Here is a 16019-nt window from a genome sequence, read left to right on the forward strand (position 1 = left end):
CATGTTCACAGCCCCAGAATCTCCTCCTGTACTTCTGGTGTTGTAGAACTTGGTCGTCCCCTTCCCAAACCAGGAGAGTTAAATTTTCCATACTCGCACAGACGGTAATGGAGACGTACAAATGTCTTCCGATCTGGACATTGTCGCTGTGGGTACCTCTCCTGGTAGAAACGACGAGCCAGCGCAGCATTGCCGTCCGCCTTACCGTACATGAAGTGTATCTCTGCCAGCTCTTGATTTGAATACATGTCGCACAGTCTAACGCCTACACAACACTGAATGTAACCTTCGCCTCGGAATGAACTGTCAGAGTGCCCTCTTAATGTCTCCTTTGACGGCAACGACATGCGGAAAGAAAAACGTTTCGGTGAATTTCAATGTTGTGAAGCCCATAACTCGGAAATAAAGCATTTCCGGATACATGTTGTAATGAACTATTTTTATTGTCTACATGTGGGAAATACATACCTGAAATTATGCCCCGTATTTTTTAAACATCCTGTGTATGTATGTATGTATGTATGTATGTATGTATGTATGTATGTATGTATGTATGTATGTATGTATGTATGTATGTATATATATACACCAACGTACAAAACCAATTATTGGATTGAATACTGTATGCAAATGGAATGTTCAGATCAAGATTACAAAAATTAATAACGAAATAATATATTCCAAATGGAAGAAAGTAAAATCCAGCAATGCAGAAACTGAAGGAAAAATTCTAAGGCCGGAACAAGTTAATAACGGCGTATATGTTTGAAAGCTTAATGTTAACGAATGATAAGAAAAAAAATTGTAAAGCTTAGGACGTATGGAAGAAGACAAATTGCCTAAGATTTCTCAACAATATAAACTTCGTGGCAGATCTAACCAAGATAGACCAAACAAAGGATAGAACGATCCGTTCCGTTCAAATATGGAGCAATGTAGACGACGATGTATGTTTTCGTGATATTATTCAAGTTTAGCTGCAATAGAGCAATGTAGCTATTGTCATTACCTTATATATTTCGTAACATATTTTCTTTTTTTTATACGATATATAATTATAAATTATCGTGATGCTGTAAAATACAGATTTCGAAATATTTAAGCGAATACCCATTTTCATCACCAATGATGATTCATCACATGCCATCTGTCAGTCTATCTCTCCGCATGTACACAGCCAATACTTCTAAACTATTTCATTTTGTTCACATTCATTAGCTACGAGTCAATCCACTCGAGAATTCTGCACACGAAAAATAATAACTTTGCTGGGCCTTAAAATATGTAGAGCTTTATTTTTATGAGTAACACAAAATTACGTTGTACTCAAAATCTGTTGAAACTACATTTTCTTCCCATTTTCTTTTCCTATATGCGAAGACAAATGGAGGAGTATAAGCTGTCATGTGTGCTCAATATTTATTTCGGATATTACTGATTATTATCTAGTTTGAAGAAAGATTAAAACTTATTCATCTGCACCATTTTTTCATATGAAATCGTAGTAAGATTTATTAAACAAATAATCTACCACTGTATCAACCATGATCAAAAGATCCAGTAAGCCAATATTTCATATAGGCCGACATAGTGAACATATAATTGAATAATTGTTAACAATTTTTTACTTGGTTATTTAACGACGCTCTATCAACTACGAGATTACTTAACGTCGAAGGGATTCTCGATAGCGAGATGATATTTGGCGAGATGAGGCCGAGGATTCGCCATAGATTACCTAACATTCGCCTTACGGTTGGGGAAAATCTCTGTTAAAACCAAACCAGATGATCATCTCAAGCGGCAATCGAACCCGCGCCCGAGCTCAACTCTGGATCAGCAGGCAAGTGCCTTAGCGACTGAGTTGCGTCGGTGGCTGTTAACCATTTTAATTACAATTAAAATATAAATGGTGACTTAGAATTTGAACTAAATCCTTTAATATTTGAATGACTACTTTATTATAGTTGCAAAATTTAAAGACAGGGTTTTCAAGGCTTTATATGTAGGCCTACAATTTTGGCAGAGAATCCCCTGCACCAAATAATAGACCAATCATAGTCCAGTTTGCAAGAGGAATAAAGAATTAACTCTCAAATAGAGACGGCAAGGTTCATAAATATCTTTCTTTTTACGGTCAACTTGTACGGCCTATTGTTTATCTCTTTTGAAGTGTACAGTTGGATCAAAGGACACCGCTTTATGATATTGTTAGTAGACATTTTCGACTTCTCACATCCACAGGTTTATTCTGAGATTTTGGCTTATTTGTACTGACAGCCGTTAATCTGTATCACAAATCCATATCACAGGGACAGTTGATCTTCGGTTGCGGATATCAAATCGATTTCCATATTTTAGTGAAAACATGTTTTCAGCATCCATATTACCGGTACCGATAGCAAAAAAGTGATTCTGAGCATGCCGTCTGTCTCACCTTCTAACAAGGTACATTCGCGAAGTGCCTGACTGATGATAGAAAATCAAATAGCATGGAAGTTCAGCTGTAATCAACGTTTATGTTGCCAATTGTAGGTGCCCATAGTGTAATTATACAATGTTTATGAGCCTAGACAGATATTGATACAGTGACACCATTTTATTTTTACTATCATTTTTAATATTAACCTGTCTATACCTTTAGAGAACCGGAAACACCGCTTGCTCCCCCCTCCAAGACTGGAGTTCGATGATACCGGCGTAAAACACAAATCACTCTACTAGGTATAGGAAGGAAGAAAACTAGTTCATCCATTTACGTAAACTAGGAAATATCGCGATTTTGAGTTTGATAATTTTCATTAGGTTTTTCTTTAATCAAAGTACAGTACTGTATTAAGAATAAGTGTTTTTACTCACGAAGTGAGTTATCCATGCGAACGTATTCATTATGCAGTGTATATTATACTGCCTACAGCACATTAGCGTACAATATAGAGAAAGAAGTTAAATTGAAAAATAATCATAATATGAATATTTAAACACAATTTTGAAAATGGTGGCCGTTCATTTCGATACAGGCTTCAGTTCTTTTATGCATATTATCGCACTATAGACTATTGCATCTAATTCCAATTGCCAGTTTCGTCCTTCGTACTAGTAACTCATGTTGAAATAATTCTGTACCTACTCTACGTACTGTAAATTCAATCTTCACTTCTGCCCGACCCGAAAATATAAAATTACTCAGACATGCTATCTACTGTCCGTCCAAGTGGTTATGGCGCAGGATTGTAGAAAGGGAGGAAATCACGTGACAGTTAATTACTTAACGAGGCCCTTTTATTTAAGTTAAATTAAACAGCTGTATAATATTACGTAAACTTCCAATTCCTAAGAGAAATTAATGTTTTCAGAAAAGAGCTAAGACAGCCCAGCTATTACAGAGGGGCGAGCAGAAGCAGGTGGGGGAAATCGGGATGCGACGTAGGCAAACGGACAGTACCTGTGCGAAAATATGATTCAATATTGAAAGCTCTTTCGTCACTGGAAAACGCGAACATATTTCTGGAACGTACTATACTCAGTAACTCAGCACTGCTTACTATTTGCGGGCTTGGTTCTGTGTGGAGTTGGAACTTCCTTAGTAGAAGGGGTGGGAGTGAAGTACATTCAAAAACTCAGGTACAATAAAAATTGAAGTAAAAATAAAATGATGTCCCTGTATAAAAATGAATACGGAAGGAAACTCAGATATAAATAATTATTATTCTACTAATTTTAGCTTGCCTTAGTTTTACTTAAGCATGTTTGTCGTGGAAATCCGTTAAGCACAAATGTAAACGACAATAAGCTCGCTGGATGAATGATGCACTTCTGCAGTTGGGAGTTGAGAAACTCGAATCTCCAGTGTCCCAGATAACATTGGCAGAAGCTTCAAAGACATCACATTCAACTAGAAAAATAGCTTCCTTCCAGACATACTTGCTCATGTTAATGAATATGGGGGACACTAAACTGATTATTATGGGTAAGTGTATGCAGATTGATGATAGCGTTACGGATTTCAAGGTCAGTATCAATGTTGTCGAGTAAAACTCTCTCACGAAAACGTTTAGCGAACTTCTTCTATTGACGAAAAAGTATACATCCAACTGTTGAACAAGGGAAGTTACACCAGGTGGAATAGTTGTTACCTGTATGTGTTTATCCGGAATTACAAACAGCAAATGCAATTGCAGAATTCTCAGTCTCTTCTTGTAATTGAGAATGTTTGAGAGTTACAAAGGGTGTAACTTTGCGACGAACAATCTTGTGAACTGCCTTGAAATTCCAAACCCAGGTTAATCCAGCTTTGAAATCAAACACTATTTTCAGTTTGATCAAGAGACTGGAAGACGTCAATATCACTGATATCTTGGAGGATGGCGAACAGTTGCAAATGGAAGAAAACGTGAGAAACTGAAGGCCATTTCGGAGTACGTGTGGTCTCATTTTTAAGAGGCAAGGGCCAATCTTCATTGCTGTGCATGATATTGATACTAGGCGGTGGGCATGCACGAAAGCTAGAGAGCTTGGATTGACTGGTATCGAAGTCACTGACACAATCGTTCCTAATTAATCAACGGCAGAAATTCTGAATACCGACAAATCTGGATTTAATTATGAAAAGCATAGAGACCGCACACTATCTCGCATGGGTGAAAGAGACACGATTGTAGGAGTGAAATCAGCATATGGAATATCACATTCATATACAATTGAGTCCATTGTATCCGTTGAAAGTAAACTTCTTTCTCCACTTATTATTGTCTTATGTGAACCAAGTGGCACATTTGGTCCCCGTGTGCAACAGAACATACATAAATAAACTGTTGAAATTCAGGCAATGTAGATACGAGTATTCTGGAACAATGGCGGGATAACTGTCTTCTCTCTCAATGTTGGAACAAAAATGTTGTCTGGTTCTTGATTCATTTTCACTCCATCAACAAAAGCTATTCGTAATTCCGGATTAACACATACAGGTAACAACCAACCAACTTGGTGTAACCGTTGTATGTATAAATTTTTCGTCTATTGAAGAAGTTTGCCAAACGTTTTTGTGAGACAATTTTACTCGACAACATTTATACTGACTTCCAGAGCCGTAACGCTATCTTCAACCTTATCCATAATCAGTTCAGTACCTCCATATTCACGAACATGATTAAGCACGCCTGAAAGAAAGCTACTTTCGTAGTTGAATGTGATGCCTTTGAAGATCCTGTGAATGTTATCTGGAACACTGAAGATTCGAGTTTCTCAACTCTCAACTGCAGAAATCATCATACATACAATGTGCTTATTATCGTTTACATTTTGTACTTAACAGCTTTCTACCACAAACATGTTTAAGTATATGTAAGGAGAGCTAAAATGAGTAGAATAATCATTATTTATAGCTGAGTTTCCTTCTGTATTCATTATTATACCAATATCTATCTGTGCTCATAAACATTGTATAATTACCACTATCGGTAGGTACAATTAGTACCATAAACAGTGATTACAGCTCAACTTTCCATATTATTTGATTTTATCACTCAGGCACTTCGCGAATGTACCTTGTTAGAAACTAATGAATTAATGTTACTCACATTAGGTATTTACGAGTCAATTTATCGGAAATAGGCCTGATATATTATAAAACAATCTTCTTTACAACGCATGGCTCTTTATTTTAAATTATAAAACATAATGGTAATTTATTTGAGAATCGTGTGACAATTTGTCGCGCTGTTTTGGATTACGAAGAATAGACTGATAAATGAGGTGGTGGGTTTTGAATGGACGTAAAATAATTTTGTTACGAAGAATTATTACATATCGTACAGAATTATATTTTCTTGTGAATTTTGTTGAAGTATATTTTCCTCTATTCCGTCGATCGTAAGACAGGGGAACTGAGGAAAAATTTAGTTCAACTAACTAGAAAGAAACTTGAAATGATGTAAATGTTAGTGTAAATATTAGTGAAGAAAGTTTACAAAGCGACTTGAAACAAAAAACTAAATATAGAATGATTCAGATATAAGTGCATAGTCTTATACGATGATAGATCATTTTAAAGGATAGGAACATGAATATCCCCGATGAGTCATTTTGGCGGTACGTGACGTCAAAGTCGTCATTACCTAACCTGGCGTACGTAGCCGATGGTGCCGTGGTATGTGACTATGGGAAAGAGGCACAATAAAGAGGAATTTTAAAAATACTGTAGTCGTATAAGGTCTTAAGCACAGAATGTCTAAAGAAAAAACGACAGCAGAGATAAATAAATCTGCTTTTACTAAACTTCATTGGAAATGTCGTCCTTCCACTCATATACAAGCTTGATATCGCGAGAATATGTTGTCACTCAGTCGTGTAAGCTCAACAACTGAAGTCTTCTTACTTCATGCTCAATATTAGTCTGGATTTCTTCTAATGTGTGCAGATTCGTGCAAAAGACAGTCTTTGAAACTACCCTATAAATAGAGGAATTTGAGACAAGAAGAAAGGAAAATGAAAAATATAAAATAAAAATAAAAAATAGAGAAATCAGAAAATGTATAAAGAAGCAAAAATGAAAAGGGAGAGGAAAAAATCATAACAGTCGAAAATTGAAGAAAGGAAACACGCAGTAAGAAACAAATAAATAGAGAACGAATAAATTTAGAAGAAGGGAAATACCAAAAGGAAAAGAAGAAATAGATAAATTAGGAAATGTAGAAAGAAGGTAAAAGTGAAATAAGAAAAAAGAAATAAATCAATCAAGAAATGTAAAAGGAAAAGAAAGACCAAAAAATAAGAGAAGAAATAGAGGAATCAAGAAATGTAGTAAAAATGAGAAGTGAAAAAAGAAAAGAAGAAATAGAGCAATAAAAAACTGAGAAAAAAGAATAAATAAAGCAATCAAGAAATGGAGAAAGGAAACAAAAATGATAAGAGTTCAAAATAATACGTGAATCAAAACATGGAGAAAGAAAGGGAGTATCAAATCACAAAGTAATAAATAGAGAAATCAAGAACTAGAGGAAGAAAGGGAACACCGAAAAAGAAGAAAGAGAAATCAGGGAATGTAGAAAGAAAGCAAAAATGAAATAGAAAAGGAGAAACAGAGCAATCAAAAAATGAAGAAAGAGAAATGAAAAAAGGAGACGAAATAGAGAAATCAAGAAATGAAGAAGGAAAAGAGATACCATGTGTTTTAACAATGATAGACATATCAGTTTTAAATGGGGTTGTTCATAAAAATCATAAGAAATAAGAAAAAGGCAATGTTGAACATTTAATTTTATAGCCATTCTATGTACCTACGTTCGTGTGTGTAGAATTAATTTCACTTCTCTACCTGAAGCATACAATGTATAAATTAAGTTAAATAGCTTACTTATGGATTGAAATTATGTCATGTAGTGTATTATATATTATAAGAATTTATGTACAATTATTAACATATCATATTTGAATTGTACAATTTCTGAATGTAATCAAATTATTTACTATTACAATAACAAAAAAAGTCGTTTTTGTATAATTTAGAAGAAAGTTCATATTTTTTTTAGTATCCGGTAAATAGTGTGTGCCACGCAAATAAAACTGTAAGCTGTAGTGTACTGACCGGTAACGTTTCAGAAGACACTTCTCTGGGGCGGACACATCTTTTCAAAATGCAGCAGCTTCGTAATCCTTTCAAACTTTGGCCACCGCAATAGAAGCACAGCATACAGGGATATGACAAAAAGAACGTCGTGTTGATGCAGAATTCCGCAAATCTGAAATGATGCTAATCATATAAGTAATATTATACGAGTAGAAAGCTCTGTAGTTAGAGATATGTAGGAAAGATAGTTCAAACCTGAATCTCCTCTGCGCACTCAGATAAAATAATATACAATTTGGATGCGCAAGAGGAAAGCAAAAACTATCTCAGCAAATAACTATATTCAAATAGGCCATGGACAGTAAGTATGTGTTTTGTAAAATTCTGTACATATTTGTTCACCTTTTTCTTCATAAAATGAGATATAGGACGGAAATTCCTCTGTGCTATGACGACTGATCTACTGTAAGTGCCTATTTTAAAAAGTATGGGTGAATACTTTATAAGTTGCAATTAAATATTCTTGTAAAATATGGTATTGTATTTTTCTGTACATAAGAAGGTGCGTCAGACATCTATATTATTAGTAAAAAGTAAGGTATGTGGCACTATAAATAAACTGAAAGGAGGCCTTCAGACTTTTCTGGTATCAAGATAGCATTCAAAAATAAATAATAGCACAAAAATTGGCTTCGGTGCATTCAATGATAATATTACAGAAGGACAAAATAAAAAGCTGGGAAATGTAATTTAACAAGGAAATCCCAGTGAATTTCTTATGAAAATGAATGTAGGCCTGCATACGTTCCAGAGTATTTTAAATTAACGTTAAAATAGGATAAGAGCCAGTTTCGTCCTTTATTAAGTAGTTGTCGAAACAAGTCGTATGTGAGAAGCCCGATAACTTACGTAAGTCATATGCATAAGTTCGAACTGTAAGTTCGCGATAACTGTTACCCCAGTAATACGGTATGATTTGGATGGAGAAAAATGACTCCCCTGAAAAATTTGCACTCTGCACTTATGATTTTTGTCGTTTACACTCCTCTATTATAATCCAATGCAGTATCTTTGAAAAGTAACAGTTAACAAGAAATTAGACTCATTTTGTCAAACATCAATTACATTACACACAGTGTACATAATATAACGTGACAAAATAATATCAAAATATATAATAACATGATCAGAATAAATGAATTATGGTTATTGTAAGATGTTAACAAAAATTGGGAGATTTTATTCATTGGCAATAGTCATTCAGTTTGTTTCAGCAAACAATTTCAGAACGCGGTCCGAATACCGAACTTCTTTACACGCATGCGCCAGTTGTGTACGGTGTCAGAACTAGTTCGAGATTTTACGTTGTTGTAAGGTTTCGTGCAAAGGAATAAGGATTTGAGATTTGGCACTTGGAACGTAACTAGTCTTTATAGAACAGGAGGGGTAACATTAGTAGCAAAAGAACTAGCTAGATATAGAATAGACTTCGTGGGAGTACAAGAGGTTAGGCTAGATGGGAATGGCATATCACAAATAGGAGATTACTTGTTGTATTATGGGGAAGGAAACAATAATCACCAATTAGGAACAGGATTCTTTGTTCATAAAAGAATAAAATCAGCAGTAAAAAGGTCGAATTTATCAGTGACAGGTTATCATATTTAGTACTTAAGGGTAGATGGTACGACATCATAGTTATAAATGCTCACGCCCCTACAGAAGAGAAAGACGACCATATAAAGAATAGCTTCTATGAGGAATTGGAACATACTTTTGATCAGTTCCCTAGATATCACATGAAAATTTTATAGGGGGATTTCAACGCTAAAGTAGGACGGGAGGATATTTTTAGACCAACTATTGGAAAAGAGAGCCTACACGCAATTAGTAGTGACAATGGAGTTAGATTAGTCAACTTTGCCACATCGAAAAATTTAATTGTCAAAAGTACAACATTCCCCCATAAGGATATACATAAATATACTTGGACTTCTCCAGATGGATTGACACACAACCAAATCGATCACATCTTGATAGATAAACGGAGACATACTAGTATAGTAGATATTCGAACTTTCAGGGGTGCAGACTGTAATTCTGACCATTATTTGGTGATTGGAGAATTAAGAGAAAGATTATCAGTAGCCAAGCGAGTAGAGCAACAAGTTAATATTACTAAATTCAATATTTTGAAATTAAAGGACGAGGAAGCTAAGCAAAATTATCAGGTCGAAATTTCGAATAGGTTTGCCACTTTAGAAAGTTCCGACGAAGTTGAGAAAGAATTAGATGTTAATAGCGTGTGGGAAAATATCAGAGATAGTATCAAAATTGCAGCTGAGCAGAGCATAGGTTATTATGAAACTAGGAAAAAGAAACCGTGGTTTGATGAAGATTGTTGCATGGTAGTAGAAAGAAGGAAACAGGCAAAATTGAAATTCTTACAGGATCCAGTTGAGGAGAAGAGAGATAATTATTTCAATGAAAGACGGGAAGCAAGTCGTACACTTAGGAATAAAAAGAGAGGTTACTTGAAGGAAAAACTGAATGAGGTAGAAACAAATAGTAAGAATAAAAACATTCGAGATTTATATAAGGATATAAAGGAATTTAAGAACGGATATCAGCCAAGGGTAAACGTGATCAAGGATGAGAATGGTGACTTGCTTGCAGACTCTCCATCAATCCTAAACAGATGGAAAAACTATTTTGCGCAACTACTAAATGTACATAGGCCAAATAGAAATGATCGGGACGAAATTGAAATACAAACTGCTGAGCCATTTATACCCGAACCCACGCTTTCAGAAGTCGAAATTGCGATAGAAAATCTGCAAAAGTACAAGTCTCCAGGTATCGATCAAATTCCAGCAGAATTAATACAAGAGGGTGGGAGTGCATTATATAACGAAATTTATAAACTTGTACTTGCTATTTGGGAAAAGGAAATTGTACCAGAACAATGGAAGGAGTCCATAATTGTACCTATTTTTAAAAAGGGGGACAAAACCAACTGTGGTAACTTTCGAGGAATATCACTTTTGTTGACGTCGTACAAAATTTTGTCCAATATTCTTTTTAGAAGATTAACTCCGTACGTAGATGAAATTATTGGGGATCATCAGTGCGGTTTTCGGCGTAATAGATCGACTATTGATCAGATTTTTTGTATTCGACAGATAATGGAGAAAAAATGGGAGTATAAGGGTACAGTACATCAGTTATTCATAGATTTCAAAAAGGCTTATGACTCGGTTAAGAGGGAAGTATTATATGATATTCTTATTGAATTTGGTATTCCCAAGAAACTAGTTCGATTAATTAAAATGTGTCTCAGTGAAACGTACAGCAGAGTCCGTATAGGTCAGTTTCTATCTGATGCTTTTCCAATTCACTGCGGGCTAAAGCAAGGAGATGCACTATCACCTTTACTTTTTAACTTCGCTCTAGAATATGCCATTAGGAAAGTTCAGGATAACAAGCAGGGTTTGGAATTGAACGGGTTACATCAGCTTCTTGTCTATGCGGATGACGTGAATATGTTAGGAGAAAATACACAAACGATTAGGGAAAACACGGAAATTTTACTTGAAGCAAGTAGAGCGATCGGTTTGGAAGTAAATCCCGAAAAGACAAAGTATATGATTATGTCTCGTGACCAGAATATTGTACGAAATGGAAATATAAAAATTGGAGATTTATCCTTCGAAGAGGTGGAAAAATTCAAATATCTTGGAGCAACAGTAACAAATATAAATGACACTCGGGAGGAAATTAAACGCAGAATAAATATGGGAAATGCGTGTTATTATTCGGTTGAGAAGCTCTTATCATCCAGTCTGCTGTCGAAAAATCTGAAAGTTAGAATTTATAAAACAGTTATATTACCGGTTCTTCTGTATGGTTGTGAAACTTGGACTCTCACTCTGAGAGAGGAACATAGGTTCAGGGTGTTTGAGAATAAGGTGCTAAGGAAAATATTTGGGGCTAAGCGGGATGAAGTTACAGGAGAATGGAGAAAGTTACACAACACAGAACTGCACGCATTGTATTCTTCACCTGACATAATTAGGAACATTAAATCCAGACGTTTGAGATGGGCAGGGCATGTAGCACGTATGGGCGAATCCAGAAATGCATATAGAGTGTTAGTTGGGAGACCGGAGGGAAAAAGACCTTTAGGGAGGCCGAGACGTAGATGGGAGGATAATATTAAAATGGATCTGAGGGAGGTGGGGTATGATGATAGAGACTGGATTAATCTTGCACAGGATAGGGACCGCTGGCGGGCTTATGTGAGGGCGGCAATGAACCTTCGGGTTCCTTAAAAGCCATTTGTAAGTAAGTAAGTAAGTAAGTAAGTAAGGTTTCGTGAACTGTTCTTTCACGCCTTCGGAGTTTCTTCTCATACTAAAATTATATTCATCTTCCGAACTTAATTCGTCATAAAATATATCACTATCACCTTCCAAATCACTCATGATCAATTTTTTTTATTTTAACCTGCGTAGTGTAGAAACATTTTGACCATTACTTCAGATTAAACCATCTGCTCATGCGTCAACAGTTCAGAATTCCCTGTTCCTGCTCTGAATCGAGAACCAATAAATTTCACTCTTTCCGAAAGAGTTCTAAAGCACGTTGGAACAGGGAACTGGTAGCTCAGTATACTTTCGGAATCAGTTCTAGTCTTGTTCTAACACACACTGAGCTATGCGCAAGAGCAGGTAGTTCAGAATTGATTCCGGACCGTGTTGGAACAAACCTATTGTTGCTCCAGCCATATGTCACATTTTTTCCGTATGTCTAATGTCTAATTTTTTTCTGAAAATGGCGAATTGGAACAGAAAGCTCGTTGCTAATTCTGACTATTCAACAACACATGTTTAAAGAAATTTTAGGAGAGTCTAAAATACTCTTCTTGCACCTTCTAGACATGATATTAGGCTATGGTATCGAAACGACCTGCCTCTGTTTAATTGTAATTATTTGTATTAATTATAATTTTACCCTGCCGCCAACCGTACAATAGGGTCGATAGTCTCATGGGTGAGGTGGAACAATTGAAACACTTAGCACAAGTAATGAACTATCCGATAACATTTATTAGATTACACTTCCGGTAATAAGAAAATAAACAAAATGAATGTAGCAGAAATTAAGCAAACTATCAATCTACTAATCCTTCGGGACTGGCTTGCCAAATAATCTTCGCTCAACTGGCATTCGCCATTACACACAAGAACCAATAATCTGTACAAACAGATTATAAAATATAACTTAACTGATTGACAATCCCATCCTTCTTGAATGTGCCAGGAAGTAGCAACATCTAAGCAAGAAGAACCAATAGGAAATATACAACTGACGTATGCCAACGGACTCATTTAAATAAATGTAAATTACGTAATATCCTGTATGAACGCAAATATACATATATTAATTAAAAGAAACATACAATAACTTATGTTGAAAAACCTGTTACAATCGTAGGTAGGCCAGTCTCGAAATCAAGCAACAATGGTCTCCCTCCAACCATCATGCCGCCATCATCAAAGAAATCCTATACTCCACAGTCCGGCTACGCTTCCACATGTAGTTGGCGACCATTCCAGATCGAGTCCCAACTGCAGCAGTTCACGTCTCTGCCCAGACCAGGTTATCCGTGATTCCAAGACACATCACCGCTAAACAAACACCCCAGCTCACAATGGCTGTCCCACAACCATCTCTTCGAGCGTCGACTCCAGACTCTTGCGCGTCAAGCGTTCCTCACCGAAAAACGGACGCTAATTAATTAATAATGAGAACAGAGCCAATGAAAATCAAAAACCCATATCACGTGATAAATTAAACTCGCTCGTTACGTGAGAATTATCAGACCATGAATGGCGGATAGAAGAACAAAGCCATCTATGAAAAGGAAGAATGAGACCTAAAATGGCGGATAGGACGCCATCTATGAAATGTAAGGGTAACTAACAACAGGAAAAAAAACATGAATAAGGAAGAAGAAAGAAAAAGAGTGAAAGAAACACAGAGTGCCAAAAATAAAACGGCACAGTATGAGAAACTTGTGCAAACTGACAGCATACGAAAAGCAAAACCTACAGGAGTGTACCAAAAGCTCAAGTTGCAGTAATACACGAAGCCTTCCAACACAGTCCATCAAAGTCTATGCATATTCATAGTGCATTACGACAATTACAAATTCCACAATCAACTATCCACAAAGCATTTCGGAAACGTCTTAAGCTCTTTCCTTCCTCTTTCTTACGATCACAGCAATTATGCTTCAAAAAACTTGGAATGAAATAGACTTTGGATTAGACATTGCACGGGCAACCAGAGGCGCACATGTAGAAACTGTGTAACAAAACTCCAAATATCTGTTAATCTCACAAAGCAAACATAATAAAATATGTGCATTGGTTTCAAAGTTATTGCTGTGTATTCTTGTTACATTATTTTATGTATACTGTGTACAGTATCTTACAATATACTTAGATTTTAAGAATGCATATTAAGATCAACAGCAACCAAAGATGAACGGGATTACGTGGAGGAAACTACACAAAATTAACGGTTACGAATGTAAGATGCTGGACATCATACTGAAGGAATCTTCAATCTGTTACAATTTTGAGCGTTTTGGATTCCTTGGAAGTTATTCCACAACTTATAACTTTCTGAAGAGCAAGGAACGTAAGTACGCAATTACTAGAGTTAACAAAAGCAAGACAAAGGGGAAAAATTGATTGTAATCAACAGAATGTTGATGATTTCGAGAGAGAAGAGTATTGACTCTGCAAGTGTAACGTTTCGCAGTGATAAATAACTGGCGCTAGGAGTCATACAACTGGAGAAATCACTTGGTATGAAACTACCTCTCACACTTACTAATTTGTATCCAGAATATCAAGAATAATCGATAATATTTTTATAAACTGACAATATTGTATCTGAAAATAGTATGTAGCAAATTGATTCTTAGTTATCTTTCTTCTTCATTTTTAACATTCCAATTATAATTATACAACAGGCATTTATGTATAAATTTGTACATATCTCTATTGTAAAATGGATTTATTTTTTTATTTATTCAAGAGGTGGCAGCTAATTCCGGTAGTTCTTCCTCTTGGTTGGGCCACACTGTATCATTTGTATGCATTGTTCACTAGATAGTGAGTTTTACTTTCATCTTTCTTCCTTAATGTCCATGCCTAACTGAAGTCACTAATGTAACCTACGGATGTGTCTCGCCAAGATTTTGTACAAGCGAATTTCAGTATGCCTTTATACTAAAGAAGGTTTTAATAATATTATAAATTGCTTCATTGTTGTTGTGTTTTGTTGTTTTTAAAAGCAGAAAAACGGATAATCAAATTAAATTTGTAAGATATATAGCGAAATATACCAAATAGGATCATATATTTTTATATTAATTGATTTCTCTCTCTCTCTTTTTTTTTTTTTTTTTTTTTTTTTTTGTTCTTGTGAGTTATTTATTGGTTTGAATTAAGTTGCTTAATTTAGTAAACTGTTATTGTAAATTTTATGTTATATTATTGGCTAAGACCGCACCGTACACGAGTCTGGCTCTTACGGTAGCGGCTAGAAACATTTTTGTTTTATAATTGAAGTTGAAGATCGGAGAAGTGAGAGTGGGATTGATTATTTCTTATGACGTTGGTAGAGGAGACTGATGCTGTTGACTGAACACGAAGACCGGGAGACAATGCGTGTGCATTGTGTGCGACTGAAATGATGATGAAAGTGTGTATGTTATATCATGTAAATTCCAAGAAGTTAACAGAAATTTAAAAATATATAAAGCAACTAATGTAAAAAAAATAATACTGAATAATAAATTCAGTTTTAACTTAAAAAAAATTAATTTGTACTCGCTAGATAGCTAGTTAAATGAAGTAAAATAAAATAAGCGTAATGAGGATGTGATGAAAGAATTACAATTATTATAAACTTACAATCAGATTATCAAGATAATCGGACAAATCTTATGCTACACATGCGTACAAATATAATCCCCAAGAGCCGTTTTTCACTACGTCCAAAAGGGAAGAGCTCTCTAGGTCGCCAATGAAACGTTGAGTTGGAAATTCAACGCCGAGATTGTAACAGGACATAAGGCCTAATACTCGAAGGGAAGAGGAAAAAATTATGGTTTATTTAACGACGCTCACAACTGCCGAGGTTATATCAGCGTCCCCGGTGTGCCGAAATTTTGTCCCGCAGGTGTTATTTTACACGCCTGTAAATCTAATGACATAAGCCTGTCGCATTTAAGCACACTTACATGCCATCGACCTGGCCCGGGATCGAACCCGCAACCTCGAGCACAGAAGGCCAACGCTATACAGACTACGCTACCCAGGCCGACTGGAAGAAGATTATTAGTAAATACTAGGCGTAATCATTATTACATTAA

At 35.6% G+C, this 16019-nt stretch overlaps 1 protein-coding gene across 1 annotated transcript in view; it reads right to left on the minus strand.

Annotated features, from left to right (window-relative positions):
* LOC138692735 (uncharacterized) overlaps positions 1 to 16019 on the minus strand; it is a 141743-nt gene that overhangs the window by 47720 nt on the left and 78004 nt on the right. The window contains exon 12 of the mRNA XM_069815927.1: positions 7586 to 7739. Coding sequence (XP_069672028.1) covers positions 7586 to 7739 — 154 coding nt within the window. The remainder of the gene's footprint in view (positions 1 to 7585; positions 7740 to 16019) is intronic.

The sequence above is a fragment of the Periplaneta americana genome, chromosome 17 (assembly GCF_040183065.1).
Source record: "Periplaneta americana isolate PAMFEO1 chromosome 17, P.americana_PAMFEO1_priV1, whole genome shotgun sequence".
Lineage (NCBI taxonomy): Eukaryota > Metazoa > Arthropoda > Insecta > Blattodea > Blattidae > Periplaneta > Periplaneta americana.